The 20,063-nt window shown below is 29.1% G+C and overlaps 2 protein-coding genes across 2 annotated transcripts; both read left to right on the forward strand.

Moving 5' to 3' along the window:
- The first annotated feature begins 9,425 nt into the window (after positions 1–9,425).
- LOC113560135 (protein GVQW3-like) lies at positions 9,426–10,007 on the forward strand. Its single transcript, XM_026965899.1, has one exon. It carries the CDS (start codon positions 9,426–9,428, stop codon positions 10,005–10,007), a length of 582 nt encoding a protein of 193 aa, XP_026821700.1.
- A 1,154-nt stretch (positions 10,008–11,161) lies between these two features.
- On the forward strand, positions 11,162–19,569 carry LOC113559742 (SUN domain-containing ossification factor-like). The gene is given in 13 exon segments (XM_026965484.1): positions 11,162–11,625; positions 14,795–14,885; positions 15,024–15,157; positions 15,223–15,470; positions 15,538–15,749; positions 15,807–16,070; positions 16,126–16,463; positions 16,534–17,153; positions 17,211–17,476; positions 17,589–17,822; positions 17,911–18,142; positions 18,967–19,025; positions 19,027–19,569. Coding segments are annotated over 13 exon segments (3,093 nt in total). The 5' UTR covers positions 11,162–11,554; the 3' UTR covers positions 19,351–19,569.
- The last annotated feature ends 494 nt before the right edge of the window (positions 19,570–20,063 follow it).

Genomic DNA, 20,063 nt, shown 5'->3' on the forward strand with positions numbered 1-20,063 from the left:
ATTTTATAAGAGTTATCTTGAAGATATTTATTATATTTATGAAAACTTAAGGGAATCTAACGCAGGTTTGGTTATCGAGAATCGTAATTAGATTTATATCTGTTGAATGTAAACAACACACCCTATAGTATGTAGATTATAAGTAAAATTATTCACACTGTAGTTCGGCAGACGCTGAATAGGCATTTTTGTATAACTAGCATATTCTCTCTATGTAGTAGTCTGTAGGACAATCAGTCGTTGTTTTATATTACGCCTCGGAGCACTATAGTTATTCGTTTCAATTATACATATTATTATATTATTACATATATCCGATCTTATTATTATTTACCTTTAGCTTCTGTATATCTGGTGTACTTTAACAGGTTATGGGCCCAGTAGTACGGTAATTATAATAGAGTCGTGTATGTTTGATACTATAATTATTGATTTACGAATCGCGTGTTTGTGTACAGACAGTGTACAGCAATAATAATTCGTGAAGTATAGTGCAGTGCAGTGTTAGTGCATCGATCGTGTGAAGCGCAGAAACTGTGTTTGTTATTATTACATTTATAGTGTACAGACAGTGTACAGATAATTCGTTATTATGGAAAACAAATCTATAAAAATAAATAAACTGACAGGTAATGAAAATTGGGAAACATGGAAATTCCAAATAAAAAGTCATAATGACTGCAGCCGATATATTTGATGTTGTGACCGGAAATTCGAAAAAACCTGTTCTTAACAAATCAAGTTCAGAAACTGAAGAAGATGCAAGAAAAAGGTATGGTGTAGATTATTCAATATATAAAAAAGCGGACAACAAGGCTCAAAAGTATATAGTCACGTCAGTGGATGAACAACCACTGCAGTACATAATGAATTGTGACACGGCTAAGGAAATGTGGGACAAGTTGCTTAGTGTATATGAACAAAAGTCGGACTCGAGTGTAACATTGATTCAACAAAAGTTCTACAGCTATGTTAAAGACCCAGATGACAATATGGCGATTCATATTTCGAAATTGGAGAGTCTTAGTAGAAAATTAAAGCAGTTAGGTGAACCAATATCCAACTCAATGCTTATGACTAAGATACTAATGACTTTGCCAGAAAATTACAAACATTTCTACAGTGCATGGGATTCGATACCAAATGTGGACAAAACATTGTCAAATTTGTCATCTAGACTCATGGTAGAGGAAACAAGGCAAACTCAAGGTTATGATACTCAGAGAGATATTGCAAGTAGTAGTGCATTTTCGGCAAAGAAATCCTATGGAACAAATAAAGAAAAACATACGAAAATTGGCAATTCTGAAAGTCAATGGAACAATGATAAAAAACCAGGCAAGTGTAATCATTGTAAAAAACCAGGGCATTGGAAACGTGAATGCCGGATTTTCTTAAAGAACAAAAAGAAAAAAATAAGAGCAACTCAGGAAATGCGTTGGTTGGTGTACAATCAAAGGACATCGAAATCAACGAGTCGGAAAAATGGTATGTGGATTCAGGCGCTAGCGATCATATGACCAGCAGAAGAGAATGGTTCAGTAACTATGAGTCATTTGAAGTGCAGTTACCAGTACGTATCGGTGATGGTAAACATATTATGGCTATTGGTAAAGGTAATATAAATGTACAAGCGAGAATCGGCGATAAATGGGTTGACAGTCATTTGTCAAACGTTTTACATGTACCTGATCTGAAGGTAAATTTGTTTTCGTGTGGAGCATGTCTTGATAAAGGCATAAAAATGATGACAGACAGTGACGGATGTATATTTAAAAAAAACAATCGTATAGTTGCTATTGGAGTTCGTGAGAATAAAATGTTTTCAATGGTTCTGAGAACAAGACCATTACTACAACCGGCTGATCAAGCAAATGTTGCAGTTAAAAATCTCACGTTACTACAGTGGCATGAAATATTAAGTCATCAGAATGTTCAATATGTTCGGAACTACTTGAAATATAAGCGGATTCCATTCATAGAAACGAAAAACAAATTTTTCTGTGAAGCTTGCATTTATGGTAAACACACAGAGAGCCATTCACATTAAGTAAAACTAAAACTACAAAGCTAGGTCAGTTAATTCACAGTGATGTATGTGGCCCCATGGAGGAAAACTCACTTGGAGGTAAACGGTATTTTGTTATATTCAAGGATGATTTTTCTAACTATACGTATGTGTATTTTATGAGCCAAAATCAGAAGTTAAAAATAAATTTGAATTATTTTTGAATACAGTCAAAAATCAGTTAAATATTTCAGTAATTACTTTAAGAAGTGATTGTGGTCTGGAATATAAAAATACTGAAGTAAAAGCCTTATTGGATAAATTAGGAATAAAACATGAGACGAGTGTACCATACACGCCCCAGCAAAATGGCAAGGCGGAAAGATCAATGCGAACAATTGTAGAAGCGGCCAGAACTATGTTATATAGCAAAAATTTATCTAAGACACTTTGGGCAGAAACAGTGAATACAGTCGTGTATACAATAAATCGTACAGGTAACACAGGTCAAGAAGGAAAAACACCTTATGAATTATGGTTCAATAAAACACCCGATATAAAGCATCTGAAAAATTTTGGTACCGAAGTATATGCACATATACCAAAAGAAAAACGAAGAAAATGGGATCAAAAGGGTAGAAAAGGTATATTCGTTGGATACTCAGAAGAAACCAAAGGATATCGTATATGCTTTGATGGAAGAGAAATTTCAATAAGCAGAGATGTAATATTCAAAGAGTCAACAAGTCCATTTACAGCTACACAAGTAAAAATCATAAATAAAGAAGAAGAGGAAGAAATAAATTTGGAAGGAGAAGCTGGAGATGAGGAAGACAACAACGACGACGAAGAAAAGTTGGATGATGATGAACAGATAACAATAGGAGTTGAAGAGCAAACAAGAATGACACTCAGAGACAGAGGAAAACTCAATAAACCTATCAGGTATAGAGATGCGTTATTTTCAGCATGTAATGATCCAGTTACATTCGAAGACGCTATGACAGGTGACAATTCAGATAATTGGAAGGCAGCAATGAACGATGAAATGTTGTCATTGAATAAGAATGAAACATGAACACTTGTGGTCTTGCCTCAGAATAAAAAACCTATCAATAATGGTTGGGTATACAAGACTAAATACAAAGCGAACGGAGATGTCGATCGGTACAAAGCAAGGTTAGTGATAAAGGGATGTGCGCAAGTTCATGGAATAGATTTTCAAGAAACATTCAGCCCAGTAGTGAAATATGATTCTGTTCGAGTAATACTTGCGATAGCAGCAGCCAGAAAATTAGTACTCAGACAATTTGACATTAAAACAGCATTCTTATATGGAGATCTTGAAAAGACATTTATATGAAACAGCCAAAAGGTTACGAAGACGGAACACATTTAGTATGCAAACTTCAACGGAGCCTATATGGGTTGAAACAGGCGCCCAGGTGCTGGAACAAAAAGTTCAAAAATATGCTGATGAACTTTGACCTAAAAGAAACAAAAGCAGATCCTTGTGTATTCGTAAGTAATAAAAACAATCAATTATTAATTGTCGCTATTTTTGTAGACGATGGGCTAATCGCAGCAACAAATAACCAGCTGGTGGACATAATGGTGAAGTATCTAAAGGACAACTTCGAGACGAAGGAAGGTGAACTTGATCATTTCTTGGGTATTGAAATTGATCAGAGACCTGATGGTTCAATTTTCGTACACCAATCTTCATATTGCAAGCGCATTTTAGAGAGGTTCAATATGGAAGAAACCAAAGTCTTGCATATTCCCACAGATCCACAACACTCATTAGATCCAAATCTGGCAGGATCATTGGAAGCAGGGGAAGTTCCATACAGAGAAGCAGTTGGAAGTTTGTTGTATCTAAGCCAAATAACAAGGCCCGATATAACGTTTGCAGTAAACCTTGTCAGTCGTTATCTAGAAAAGCCTCTGACAATTCATTGGAATGCGGTGAAACGCATATTTAAATATTTAAAGGGAACGTTTAATTATGGTTTAATTTATGATTCTAGTGTAACACCAAAGTTGCGTGGATATAGTGATGCAGACTATGCTGGTGATACAATAACGAGACGATCAACTTCAGGATTCATTTTCATGATGGGAGATGGAATCGTAGCATGGTGTTCACAAAGGCAAAAATCGGTAGCACTTTCGACTACTGAGGCAGAATACATAGCGCTGAGCCAATCTATACAGGAACTCACTTGGTTGACGCTACTTATCAGTGATCTTCTGGAGCCACAGGGAGATACACCTGTTTTGTATGCAGACAACCAAAGCGCTATCAAACTAGTGAAAAATCCAGAATACCATAAGCGAACAAAACACATCGATGTACGCTATCATTACATTCGTGAGAAGTTCAGTGAAGGGATGTTTTCTCTAGAATATGTGCCAAGCAAGGAGCAGTTAGCTGACATATTGACTAAGCCAACTCCACGACCAAGATTCCAGGAACTCAGGGAGATGTTGGGAATTAGATATATTAATTCTAAGTTAGGGTATATTGTTTAAGGGGAAGTGTTGAATGTAAACAACACACCCTATAGTATGTAGATTATAAGTAAAATTATTCACACTGTAGTTCGGCAGACGCTGAATAGGCATTTTTGTATAACTAGCATATTCTCTCTATGTAGTAGTCTGTAGGACAATCAGTCGTTGTTTTATATTACGCCTCGGAGCACTATAGTTATTCGTTTCAATTATACATATTATTATATTATTACATATATCCGATCTTATTATTATTTACCTTTAGCTTCTGTATATCTGGTGTACTTTAACAATATCGATGTAGAATTCTTTCGAGTCTCGACAATAATGTAGTGAACATACCTAAAAACCGGTCGGCAGACGCCGTTCAACCACTCACCGACTGGATGTACAGAGTGATAATCGAACAACACTCAATATTTAAAAATCTGTTAACATTTTTGAAAATGTTTTTTTACATAATTTGCAGTCGAAATAAACTACATTTTTTATTTTTTAAATTTATATTATTTTATATTTGTATTGTTATAATTTCTTAAGTTTTTTAATTTTTTAAACGACAATATATATTTTTAATTCATATTCGGAATCAGAATAACTTTTCTGGGTATAATTAAAAATTAGATGAGTAGTTTAAGAGTTATAAGTATTTAAAGTTTGCGAACCAAAGTGGCACCAAGCAAAATGTTGATTATTACTCCTCTCACTTAAATATTTATAACTCAAACACTAAGAACTCATCCGAATTTCGATTTTATGTTTCAACATAGTTCAAAAAATATTCTACTTTAGAATATATAAAATTAAAAATACGTACTATCATTCAAAAAATTAAAATACCAAAAATATTATATCGATAAAAAATATAGCATTATTTTGATTAGAATAATTAATGTAAGAAAAATATTTTCAAAAACATTAATCGATTTTCAAATAATGAGTGTTCAACAATAAAAGAATCACTCCGTATATTATTGCCACTAAGTGTGAAGCTTATACTACGTTGACCTAAGTGGGTGCTCTAGTGCTCTACGTGGAATCGTACAATGTACCATTGTTATTCGTTTTAGTTCTACGTTGTAGGACGACAATTTTATTCATCGAATATTTTCGTTTTAATTTGAATTTTGTAAACACCAACCTTCAACCTACTATAATAGGATTATAAAGGTTTATAATATTATTAATGTTATTATCGACTCTTGTCCTGTAACTGTTGAAGATTTTTGTTAGATGTCGTACGCGTATAGTAGGCACTAGGCAACTATATAATACAATATAATAAATAGTGTGTACAAATATTATACTCTACACAATGATATAATATTTTGTAATTAATTTATATTTTATATTATACACTTATAGGAATTCATTAAAAATAAACTACTACATAGTATACATTTTTTTTATAAAAACATGATGTACCTACCTATATATATATATATATATATATGACTGCTACAATAGTCAAAGAAAACTATTTGTAATGTAAACGAAAGGCGGACTGTTGATCAAAATACATGGGATAGCTGTGTAGTGAGTAGTGACTATTGTTATCGAGAACGACAGTACGACACATAAGACGTTTGGTAAAGAATAGCCATAGAAATGTTTTTCGTTTTTATCCTTTTGAATATTCCCCTTACTATGTATTAATCTCGATTGTCTAGAAATGTGTTTGTACGCTGTACAAGTATCTTATTAAAACCGGGTGTGTAGCCCCACGGTCAATAGATACCTTTGTTGTTTCCAAATATTTAGTATGTGGGCGTGTGGTACCGTGGCCGTAGTCGTCCCCGAAAACATATATTATTATACATTAGTACACAAACACAGGGTATCCTTATTCTTATATATACTGAGTAATGATTTACCAAGCATGCACACTCCTTTTTTTTCTTATTCAAAATCTGATTTTTGTCATTTATTATCGCTACTGCTGTCAATTTGAGCTCAAAAGACGTAAAGTTTTTACAAGGTTAGGTTTAAAGTTAATAATAAAAAATTAAAGTTAGTTTAAGATGTCTGAAATTAAATCTGAAAAAATTCTGAAATCTGCAGAAAATTGTTTATAGATTGTATGGAATACTTTGTAACAATTAAATCTTATATTCTAATGAAGTGGTAATATAACTTGAAAATATGAATTTTTTCAAATCATAATATTAAATTTAAAATTAAAATTAAACCGGAATATTTCATACAATCTACAGACATTTTTTTGCTGAATTTAGATATTTTTCTCAGAATTAACATCAGACAACACGTTAACTAACTTTAATTAATGTTGTCAAATCAATAAGCAAGTTATCGTAAAATTCGTTTATTGAATTTTTATTGCTATCGAGTTATTGACGTGTGCATGCGCGTACAAGGGTGGTAACCGTCGGTGACTCCAACCGGTACCCGGATTGCATTTCACTTTCACTAATAACCATTTACAACCATAGGCGGAGATTTGATTGAATTTTAGGGGGGCTTAAATCTTTTTTTGTGAAATAAGCCGCGGGGGCTTTTCCCCCACACCCCCTCACTAATATTAATATATACGGGGGACGCCGTTTATAAAACTCACGGATACCTATAGGGTTTAATCGTGCGCTTATTAAACTCAACATCGTCGGAACGATCCGGACATATCCAAATACATTATAAAAAAATTCGATTATAAGACCTATCACTTCGTTTATAAGACTCAAATTTCGTAAAAAGTAAATATTTTTGGTTAAAATTTAGAAATAAATTGGTTTTCAAAATTTACATATTATTTGGGTTTTGTCTGGTTTCAATTCATGCTTTTTAACGTGAATTTTACAATAAATTTTATCGCATTTCACATTTTTTGCAATAATCGTTACTATAATAGGTACGAGTACAAGAAACATTAATATTCAAAACAAACCAAAATTACAAATTGTTTTCATAAATTATGAATACATCATACATCTTTTATAATTTTTTATTAATATGTAATAATTTTTAGATCATGTATTTGTATTATAATTTTAATTTTTTTATTAGAATTTTTAAATTTATTTAATAATATATATGTAGTATGTAATATTATATGTATTAAAGTAAATTAAAATTAAAGCAATATATATAGTAAAATAAAATTCATAAATATGTAATTCAAATTTTTTTCCCACTTCGCCTATCAGACTCATTCTGTGCTGGTCCTAAAGTGAGTCTTATAAGCGGCGTCTACTGTGTTATCTCCAATACATGTTAACTACTAAATAACCAACTAATAATTACCAAATAAAAAGAAAACCTACTAAATACGCATTACTAACTACATATGTACTTTAAAATCATTAATTTATAATACAATAAATGCTTTATTATTTAAGTATAATAAACCTATTTTGATTAGCAAATATATTAATAACGTTCTCATTTTCTCAATACTGATATTGATATCTTTTTCAATGTATAATATTGAAGAGTTATTAAATTGCTCAATCCGTCCTGACGGTCGTCCGGTGCGCACCGATGACGTGTAGGTAGATATATGTTGTAATAATTATTATATTGACTAAATTTCGGGAAAAATTTTTTTTTTCTAAAGTTCCAAGATTTTGGCAATTGTTGTAAAATAAGTCCGATGTTCGGCCGGCCACATGACTGAACTGAAAAATGTTCAATAATTTTTTTTTTTTGGGGGGGGGACTTTTGATCTTTATGGGGGCTAAGCCCCCCAAGCACCTCCCAATCTCTTCTACAACTAACACATAGATCTCGGACGGCTAAGACGAGATTATGAATTGCCTAAATGTTGTCCCTTAAATAATAACCGTAGCGATGAGGCTCTTTAAAGACCATATTTTTAATTAATATTTATTAATATTTTTATACTATTATCCTTACTATAAAAATTTTAATAATTTAAAAACTATTCAATCAAATTTTGAATTAGGAGTATAACATTTTTAAAAAAAATCATCTACTAAATAATTTATAGTAAAAGGGAAACAGAAGTTTGTATCGTATCGCTACACGAATACGTGGTAAATGATAATCCTTAAATAGTAGAAAAAATATTATGAATTTGAAAATATGATCTAAGAGATTTTATTAAAATAGAAAGATGTACAAATCTGTAGCATAATATGTATTGTGTTAAATTATATTTTAATTATTAGTTTTGACATTTGATTAAAATCAATGACTTGGAAATCAAAAACTCGGAAACAATACAGTAGTACACATGTATTTGATTACAAATTACAAAATAATTTAATCATAAAACAACAACTTTACAGCTTACAGATATTTTAAATAATAAAAATAAATCAATACATTTGAGAATTAAAAATGTGAGAATAAGTAAAAGTAAAAATATTTAACTAGAGAAAAAATTAATTTTTTTCTATTGCAAAACATTTATTTATTTATATAAATATAAATAAAACGGTTTTTTTAACAACTTTTCAAAAGTCGTAATTATTATTATCATTTTTTAAAAATGTCAACTAAATTATTTATATCTATGAAGTAAAATAATAGCACTAATAAGTACCATAGTCAGGATGTACATATATGTATAGCCTAAATATTTCCATTATTAAATAATTTACCTACTATAGATAGTTAGCTACTAGCAAGTAGCAGGGCATTTTCTCATAAATATAACGTAGTTATGAACATATAATGAAATAAAATAATGATTACGAACCGTATAACATAGATTTTTAATCATATACGAGGTCTAATCAAAAAGTATCGAGACTGATACGATTAATCGTAAACCAGTTTGAGTATGAACTTGCATGTGCTATATTAATCTAACTTTATATGTTGGGAAAATATATTAGACATAGATTAGATTAAAATTGTTTCAGTCGGCTTCTAGGTGCGATTAAGTCAAGTATGTTTTTACGTCCCGTCGGATTTCATAATGAGCGAAAATACAGAACAACGAGTGTGCATTAAATTTTGCCATAAACTGGGAAAATCGGCTACTGAAACCTACCAAATGTTATTGTTAGCTTATGGAGATGAAACCAAGTCCCGTGCTCGCGTTTTTGAATGGTTTAAACGATTTAAAGAGGGTAGAACAACTGTTAAAAGTGATGAACGTGAAGGACGCCCATCAACAAGCCGCAATGAGGAAATGATACAAAAAATACGAACAGCAATACGAGGTAACCGTCGTTTGACAATTATGGAACTTAGTAATGAGTTTCAAATTTCATTTGGATCAGTTCAAACCATATTGACGACTGATTTAGACATGAGAAGAGTTGCAGCCAAATTTGTACCAAAACTGCTCTCAGGTGAGCAAAAAGAAAATCGAAAACAGATCGCCACTGATTTGCTAGAGTGTTCCAAATCTGATGATTTTTTTTTAAAATCAATTATAACTGGTGACGAGACTTGGGTATATGGCTACGATCCAGAAACAAAGGTACAATCTTCGCAGTGGAAGACACCTGATTCACCACGACCAAAAAAGCTCGTCAAGTTCGGAGTCAAGTGAAGGTCATGTTGACCGTTTTTTTTGACTACCAAGGTGTTGTTCATCATGAGTATGCTCCTAAAGGACAGACTATAACAAAGGAGTACTACATTGATGTTCTTCGCCGTTTACGAGACGCTGTACGAAGAAAAAGACCCGAGTTTAAAGAGTCTGGTAGTTGGAAATTGCATCACGATAATGCACCAGCCCATTCAGCCCATGTTGTGCAGCAGTTTTTGGCTAAACATGGTATCCCAGTTGTTTCTCAACCCCCCTATTCACCAGACCTAGCTCCATGTGATTTTTTTTTATTCCCAAAAATAAAAATGGCGCTTAAGGGTAAACGTTTTCAAGATGTAGATGAAATAAAACAAAATGCGACGGAGCAGCTACGAGGAGTTTCTAAAAATGACTTCCACAGGTGTTTTCAAAAATGGCAGGAACGTTGGAGAACATGTATGGACTCAGAAGGAGCATACTTTGAAGGAGATTGAATGTAAATAACTTTATCTAATATATTTTTTTTTTTTTTTTAACAGTCTCGATACTTTTTGATTAGACCTCGTATATTTTGTTTTATGAGATAAATAAATGTACCCAGCAAAAATGTCAACTGTCGAGATTTTCAATTAGAAGAAATACTACATTAAATTGTGGTACAGATCACAGACTTCAAGGCTGAGACTTGTTTCAATAGCCCCATATCTGTAGGATTATATTATAGGTTTCACATAGTCGCTCCAGTTACCTATTCATTATCGTGTGACCTAGTTACGTATCGCCAGTATGTCGCATTCGCGCGCGTCAGTACGTCACGCAAGTGACTTGTTCACCGCTTTATTTTGAACCGATTATCGTGTCGATACCACGGACTGAGTTCTATATTATTACAATTAATTTTATTAGGCATTTCGGTTCGTAAATTTTCCATTGAAATGTTTTATGCGTTGACGTACACGTCCGGCATTTAAATTGCAATTAAAAACGACTATCGGTTCTAGTTTAATTGGCATTCCGCGACGGTATATTACCGTATTGTATATTACACTGATAGGTATTATTATAATAATAAATCAATTTAATAGCTTTTTAATTTTATTATAATTGCCTACACGACGTCTACGGGCAGTAGTAATATTATACTACACAAAGTATAATATTATATTAATATGTCTCAACAGTATCTGTACAGTATCGCTACTACAGTCGGACGACACACGGCCGATATCGGTGGCTTATCAACCGAAACGTATTCCGAGATATAACACGAAGATAAGAACATGAGATATCGGTTTTCGAACACGACTTGCTTTCAATTTATTCTTCGTCCTTTTGCGGAGGCGATCGGTGCGGTATAGTCACAGTTGTTCCTCGTCCGGTAAAATTGTTCGTTTCCGCAATCCGTTCAGTGTCGTCTGCTATGCGGTTCCTGGATTCGTTCGTACAACCTTACCAGCTGACCACATCGGAAAATCGGAACGTCGGTCGACGTCGGCGTCTGGAATTCCGCTAAACATCTCGTTTCGTTTTTGTCTACAGCCAGTTACCGACGTTTTACCAGCAGTACTATGCGCATCAAGAGCGTTGGCTTCGGCATCAGGCACCGCGCGTGTCTATTAATCGTCATTAATGTTATAACGTGAGTCCAAATAAATAATAATAAATTGTTATGTCACGTTAAACAATGTTCAATACATTTTTTGTCTATGTTTGTCGTGAGTGTTTGATTTTAGACTGTAGTTATACTGAGTACCTATAAGTAGTTGGTCAAGAAAATATATGTTGTGTCCTCCAAGTATAATAATATTTTTATGAAAAAGACTGTGTAATGTTATGAAATAATTGCATCATATGGTTAAATTTTGGTGAAATTTTAATAGTAACACGATCATATTGGACTATGAAGTATTAATGAAAAAAAATGAGTAAAGCTCAATTACATTTTTAAATTATTAAGTATATGTATTATTATAATTAGTAGTATTATGACAACATCTGTTACACTTGACAGAATTTTTTAAACATTTATGATATTTTGTTTCACACTTCTTTATTGCTGGTCTCGTAATTTTATTTTTCACTGACAATTATACTATGTCCTATGTTGATGTGAAAATTCTTAATACTTTTTACGGCTTTTTTCATGTTAGTTATGTATAATGATTTTTTAATATTATTATTTAATATTTTCATAAAATTAAAAAAGTGAATCAAATTTCATTGTATATTAAAATACAAAATAATTTTTTTTTTAACTGTTTTGTTATAATGAATGATTACTTGTATCGAGTCAGAGAATATAATAATATACTAACATCACATAAAAATAAAAATTATTTATTATAGAATTTTTTTAGAATGAGGCCTCATCATGTTTATAATATATATATATGATCATGATCAATAATTAGAGTATAGTATATAGGTCAATAGTATAACTTCAAAATTTGGCTATGAAAGCAAAATATTCAACGACCCCTCATTCAGGTATTATATATCTAAGTAGGGTGCATTCATTTTATTAACATTTAAAAAAATATTATTGCATGTTTTATTATTAAAAAAAAAATTAATAATTTAATAGTATTTTAATTATAAATTATTAAAGATAAAACGTTGTATTATTTCAGACCCTCTAAGCCAGGTGTGTGTGCCCTACCTTTTTCAATTTGTGTGTCACATTTCAAATTTATGTTTATAGTAGAAACCATTTATAATGACACCGGTTGTAATGACATACCGGGTGTAATGATCTTAGATTGCAAGTCGGCAAAACTCCTATATTGTATGTACTAATTTGTATCGATTATAATGATGTCTGTATAGTGACTATACGGATGTTATGACGGTTATTTTTGATTTTATTGGAAAAAGGTTTTATCTATAATGACTTTATTAATTTTATTGAAGGTCTTATAACAACCAATAAAGCAAATTTCATAAATTTTTTTTGTTAATTTATCGTCAGTTTTCCGATATTCGTGTACTTGATCATAATCGTCATGCGATAAACTGTAAATAGTGTTTAAGTGTTCAATCTTTGCAATATGAGTAAACGAATACGAGGTTAGGTTTATAATTACGGATTTTTTTAATACACATTAAATTTCAATTTAAAATACATAATAATTAAATATTAAAAAATTGTATTATTATTTTTTTCTGTATGAATTAAATTTATGATTTATATATGTATATATATAAAATATAATAACACATTAAAAATGTTATTGTAATAAAATATTTTGTTCATTGCATGTATATAAAAGAGTTTTTAATTTAATTTTTGTAATTTTGGTTATAATGATAATCGGTTATTATGACCAATTTTGACTAGTCCCTTGAATGTCATTATATGGTTTCTACTGTATATTACTGGTTGTACTTCACGGTTTTATTTTGTTAATTTTGATAAAATATACAATAGATATAATATTATTTTTATAATTAAAAAAAATTATAAGATATTTTGTAATTTTAAAAGCTTATTAAAATAACATTTTTTTTTAAAAATTATAATTTTAATTTTAATTTTTATTTATATTTAAAAAGCTTTTTAATTTTTATTAAATGTTTACGGTCTGCGGGTTGGGTATTTAAGCGAACAGACCTAGGTGCGCCGGCACCCTCTGATCACTCTTAGTTACACTACTGATACAGGTTACAGGTAAACTATTTAATACTTCTGTAGTGCAACTAATATATAATTTGCATTGCATAGTCCAATAAATAAATGTTATATTAAAAAAAAAACAGTTATAATAATATTATATATTATATAAGACTAGATTACTACTTAGATTTCATAAATCCGTTTGGTCCATATGATGTGATTAATTTTAAAAGATAACAACATTTATATCTATTTATTATAACTATTATTACATAATATTTAATTTAATACTTACTTTTATATTGTAAAAATAGAACATCATATATACTGTTTTTTTTATGTTTAATTATTTGTCTATAATTTTGACTCTTTAGTATAAAGTATAATCATTTGAAATGTATAACAATAACTAATGAGCTATAGTAAAAAAAAATCATGTAAATAAGTTTGCTTATCACTTGTAGGCTAAACCAGGGATATAAATGTATTAATTAATATAAAAAAACAAATAAAATGTAATGCAATAATGCCGTGATAAAATAATGCATGGCTATGCAATAGTTTCATCAGTTGATAGAAAAGATAAGAAAATCACCAAATTAAAATTAAATCGAAAATCTTGAAAATGTCTGTTGTTTTTAAAAACAACATACTGAATACAAATATGACTTAACTACTTTACTACTTATGACTTGTATAATTATATTGTGTATGAACTACTGTTGTCACATAAACTCAGTGCCGTGTCTAATAGGAGGCTAAGGGGGAAATTGCACCCAGCATCATAATTTTCATACGTTAAGAACGGTGTCAAATATTTTTAGTACCAATAATATATTATTTGGAAAATTTATTTTGCCCCTGTCGTCTTTAACTCTTAATCCGGCGTTGCATACACTTAAAATTCATTGAATTGCAACAATTTTCTTTTTTTCTTAGAAATTTTGTGGTAGGGGTTGCTAGCCATAAGTGAAACGTTGGCAGCTGATATCATGTTTCATTAGTAATGCATTAGTATTTACTATTTTTATAAGATTTATAGAAAATATTATAGAAATATACCAAGTTACTTTTAGCCAACACATATATTATAGCTCGATTAAAAGGCACATTTGTTGAAAAGCTGACTAACTATTTAACTAAAAAAATACAATTTTTTAAATAAAATATCTTATTAATAATTTAAATATTTTAGGCCAATCATATTTGCAGAAAATGAAAATATCTCTGTAAGTGACTATAATTCATTGGACTATGATAATACTTCTACCATATTTATACACAAGGTAAGACTTCAAATATGTTTAATGTTAAATAATTAATAGTTTGCAATTTAATTTATTGTGTTATTAAACAGAGAAGAATTAATTAAACCACTCATATTTATTAAACGAAAATAAAATATGTATATATATTTTTTTTAGAATACTGACAAAAGAGCTTCTCAAAAGACATTCAATTATAAATATAGGTGGAAAAGTATTTTAAATGTTTTGGATACATGTAATAAAGAAATTATTTTTCCTGAAATACAACCAAATCTTGACACTGATAAAAGGTGATTACAATTTAACATTTTTTTAATATGTTAACAATTTTTAAGTATGTATTTTTTTTTTATAGAATAGTATCAGAAATTGAAGAAAGTCTAATGACAAATAATTTTAACTCGACCTCAGAATTTATAACCAAAGATAATTTGGCCGATGAATATATTACTATTAAAACTCATATGATTGATGATGAGTTTAAAGAAAGTAAATTGCAGACTGTTGATGTCTTATCTGTTCGCAATGCTACAATAAATGAAGATATTCCATCTTTTAGAGAATGGACTAAAAAACAATTAGAAGAAGCTGAAAAACAACCAGGTATGAAAAAACAAATAATAATTATGACATTTATATTCAATTTAATCTCTATTAATGACTATTTTAGCTACAAATGAAACAAAGTTTAATCACAATAAAAAAGTATTAAAAAAAAATTATGCATCGCCTGAATGTGGTGCTAAAGTAGTATCTACAAATCCTGAAGCAAAATATCCACACTTATTATTAACAAAACATTCTGATGAATATTTATTAAATTTGTGTAAAAGTACTACTTGGTTTGTTGTCGAATTGTGTGAAGCAATTCAAGTGAAAAAAGTATGTAAAAATGATGTGTCTATATATTGTAAATTATAATATTATTTTATTTTTTAGATTGAATTAGCAAATTTTGAACTGTTCTCGTCTACACCTAAAGAGTTTTCGGTGTATGTTGCTTCTCGATTGAATGCACGTGTATGGACACCAATTGCTAATTTAGTGGCAGAAGATGTGAGAGTATTGCAAGGTTTTATTTTAAATACAACAGATGAAAATGAATTTAACAAATATATTAAAGTTGAGATACATTCACATTATGGGAAAGAACATTATTGTCCAATATCAGTGTTTAATGCATATGGATTATCAGAAATTGAAGTATGACAAATAGATGTAACAAATAATAAATAATACATATGTATTTTTATTTTAGGTATTAGAAAGATCAGATGAAAATGGATTGGAAATAAACATTGCAGAAAATGAAGATGCTGATGACTTTGATGCATTAAATGAGGAAATTCGAAATAACCGAAATAAATCAATGGATAGTAAAAACACATTACTCGACAGTGCTCGTGTTGCAGTGATGTCAATTGTTAAAATAGCCGCAGATGTGTTAGATATTAGGCAAAAAAATACAAAAAATTTTTCCAATTATACATCAAATGATACTAATGATAATATAGCAGTAGAAGTCCAATTTTCAAAATGTATTACTCCGGGATACATCATGGTCTGCCACAGTTGTAATGATACCTTTTATAAGAAGTAAGTTTTAGATTTTTAGTATTATTTATGAAAATATAAATTAATATGTTTTAATATAATTTTTCTATAGAATGTTTGACACTATTAGTTGCGAAGCAGATCATTTAACCGAGATGTATCAAAATAAGTACATCCACAATACAATAATGAATAGTGATGCTTGTGTAGAATTTGGATTAGATTTTTTAACAATAAAAAAAAAATCTCAACGAAAAATCGCCTTAATTAGTGATCGAAGGAAAAATTTTATCCTTTCAATTTTCTCACGTGTTAAAATAGCTGCATTATGTAATACTTTGGCAATTGTGCACAAAAAAATTGTATTAAATAAGGCAAAACGTGTTTACATTAGTGAAAATTTGATAATAAATCTGCAAACATCGATTCCAGACGAAAATGGGTCAATTGCTAACAATAGTTCTACAAAACTTCAGCAATCAAAAAATGACACCTCTCATTCTGACACAATTAATGAATATAAATCAACTGTAACTAGTTATATTGAACCTATAATTTCTCAGATATTGCCAACAAAAGCATTTTTAAGTTCAGATGAAGATCCTGGATCATCAAACAAATATTATGTTAAAGAGTCTGCAACAGTTCTTAATGAAAATGCAACATTGTCTTCATCATTCCATACCGAGTTGAATTCAACAAACGAAGTTCCTATTCCAAGTTCTACTCAATGTATATTATTATCTGTTCTTTATATTATGCTTTTCTAATTATTTAAATATTTTTCAGTTGAAACTAGTTATATTGTGGAAAAACCCATGGATTCTGAATTGCAGAATAATATTGAAACAAATATTACAAATGAAGGAGTACTAGTTGAACCACCTTCAGATACATTTGATAGTTTTTTCAAAGATTTTGAGGTTGAAGAACATGATAATGACAAATGTAACCCTACAACAGCAGAGTCATCTGTACATTATACTGTTCAACCTTCAGTTCAATCACAAAATACGAAGCAATCTTTATTCATTCGCTTAGCAAATCGTATTAAAGTAATACATAATATTACAACTTAAATAGGCATTTATAATTCATATGAAATAAAAATAAAAAAAATTATGAATACATATTTGAAATTATTAATTTGTTCTTTTTTGTTTATAGGATTTAGAACGTAATATGTCTCTCAGTGGTGAATATTTACAAGAGCTTAGTACACGTTATAAGAAACAAGTTGACGATATGCAACGTACTATTTTGGAGTTAACTGAAGAGAATAGAATCAAAAGAGAACAAGATCTAAAAATGTACGGAGAAATAAAATTTCTTAGTGATCAGGTGGCTTCTCTTCAAAATTCACTCCATTGTCTGAAAACTGAAACAGAAAATTTAAACTTGGTAATTAACTATATTTATAAACTATTTAATATTTGTTTGTATATATTTAGACCAATTCTTATGTTAAAATGTATTTTTGTTTTTACAGTTTTCAGTTATTGTTCCTGAAAGCAATCTTCTTAAAATTGGAATAATTTGCTTATTAATCTCAGTATATATACTTCTTAGAATGACAGGTATTATAGGAAAGAAAAATCAAGAATTAGAATGGAAGAATTCTAATACAGGATCAGGTGCACGTAGGCAGTCTACTAATGATATTTTATCAAATATTAAAGAGAAGCATCGTCGTCCTAGTGAAGAAGCATTATTTTCATCTGGTAAGAACATATTTACTGTTGTGACTTAATTATAATAATGGATATTAGTATTAAAATGTTTTAATAAAAATAATAATAATAATAATAATAATAAATAATAATATTAATAAACAAATAATACAAAGAGCTTAAAATCTGATATGTAATAATACATTTTAAAAGAACATAATTATAAGGTATATCTATTTTATGTATATTTATGGAGTATATTATTTAGTGATTTTTGATAGTTCAGACATTATTATTATATGATTAAAATTAAGGTTTCAAATGTATTATAATAATAACTAAGGTCTAAAAATAATATTAACTGCTTATACAAAATGATTTATTTTAATATTTAGATTTTCAAGGAAATTGTTTATTATTTCAAATTAAATAAGAGTAGTTATATTATTATTAATTATAAATATTTATTTTGACAGTAAACCCAAACTAAACAATAAAATAGGTAACTATATAATTTTCTTTAAGATTAACAAAAATAAATTTTATTTAGGAAATGTACTCTAAAATCATTAAAATGTTAAGTAGGAAATAGGCTATTAAATATGACATACTTCTACAATATTATTCAAATTGTTATACAATGTATTATATAATTTGATAATTAGTAGTTTCAAAAATTGTAAAGTATGTCAAATTTAATTAAAGAATTTAATGGTATGTTTAAAATGAGTAAACATTTCTAATACAGCTATATTAGAATATCCTTTTTTATAATTACTTTTAAATTAATTTTTCAGTATTTTTATTTTTACATAAAGACTACAAATTTTAATGTGACAAAACAAGTAACTTGTACAATTGTTAATTTGTTATAGGAACTACTCATCAAGATTTATTAATTCGAAACAATAACGGAGAAAACATAAAAAATGAAAAAAAAACGAAGAAAAAAGAGAAAAGAACTTATTTTAAAATCTAAATCAAATGCAATTAACCTAGAAGCGGGTGGTATTGATGGTAACATGAAACTAAAATCTACCTCTAGTCTCTCTCAATCAAATCGAAGGGCTTCCTCATCTGATCTTACTACCTGCAATGGTTCAACACATGATTTCATAAAAACTGCATTGTCAGTTAGAAATAAACGAATGTCAGGACCATTACAACATACCTCAAGTGTTCTTGATTCCAATAAAAACAAAAATGCAATTGAAACAAAGTCTAAAAGTATTAAAACTTTTTTAAAAAAAATATTTTAAGTCTTTTAGCATGTAATTAAAATTACAAAGTATTTGTTGATTATATTTGTTAACTATTTTTATGTTTTGTCCTTTGGTATTGTGGAACAGATGTTATCTATTAATTAATATGTTATACATTTTAAAATGTTATTTGAATTGTTTATATTACAATTTATGTAATTATGTGATTTATTACAAACATATTTTTTGTTGATGATTGACTATTTTAGTCAACCTCGTGTTTATATTTATTAAAAATGTAAGATTTTTCATGATTAAAGCACAAAGGTTATGTAATGTAATTCATATTTAAGCATAATTAATATTATTGTATCTTATCTATTTTTATACACTGTATTTTAAAATTTTAAAATGTATTACATTTACATTAACTACGTAAGAAAATTAATTACTTTATATTTTTGAAGATGTATATGCATTTTATGTATGAACAACTTTAATAGCAAAGTACTATTTAATGTTTTAAGTGAGAAAATTCTAATTTAGTCTAAACTGTTAACTATGATCTTCAGTTTTATAGTTATTTATTTAAATTAATATATTCTAAAAAAAATTAATCAGTATGTGTAAATTGTGTACATTTTCTCGGAACATCAAAATAATCAAGCATGAATGTTTTTATGATGGATTTTAATTAATTATCACTAAGTATAGATCTATAGTTTTGCATAATTTAAATGTGAAATACTATTTTATATCAGTTGATTGAG

The sequence above is a fragment of the Rhopalosiphum maidis genome, chromosome 3 (assembly GCF_003676215.2).
Source record: "Rhopalosiphum maidis isolate BTI-1 chromosome 3, ASM367621v3, whole genome shotgun sequence".
NCBI classification, from domain to species: domain Eukaryota; kingdom Metazoa; phylum Arthropoda; class Insecta; order Hemiptera; family Aphididae; genus Rhopalosiphum; species Rhopalosiphum maidis.

Coding starts and splice junctions, on each gene's coding strand:
- LOC113560135 (XM_026965899.1), top strand. CDS start 9,426: ATGAGCGAAAATACAGAACAACGAGTGTGCATTAAATTTTGCCATAAA.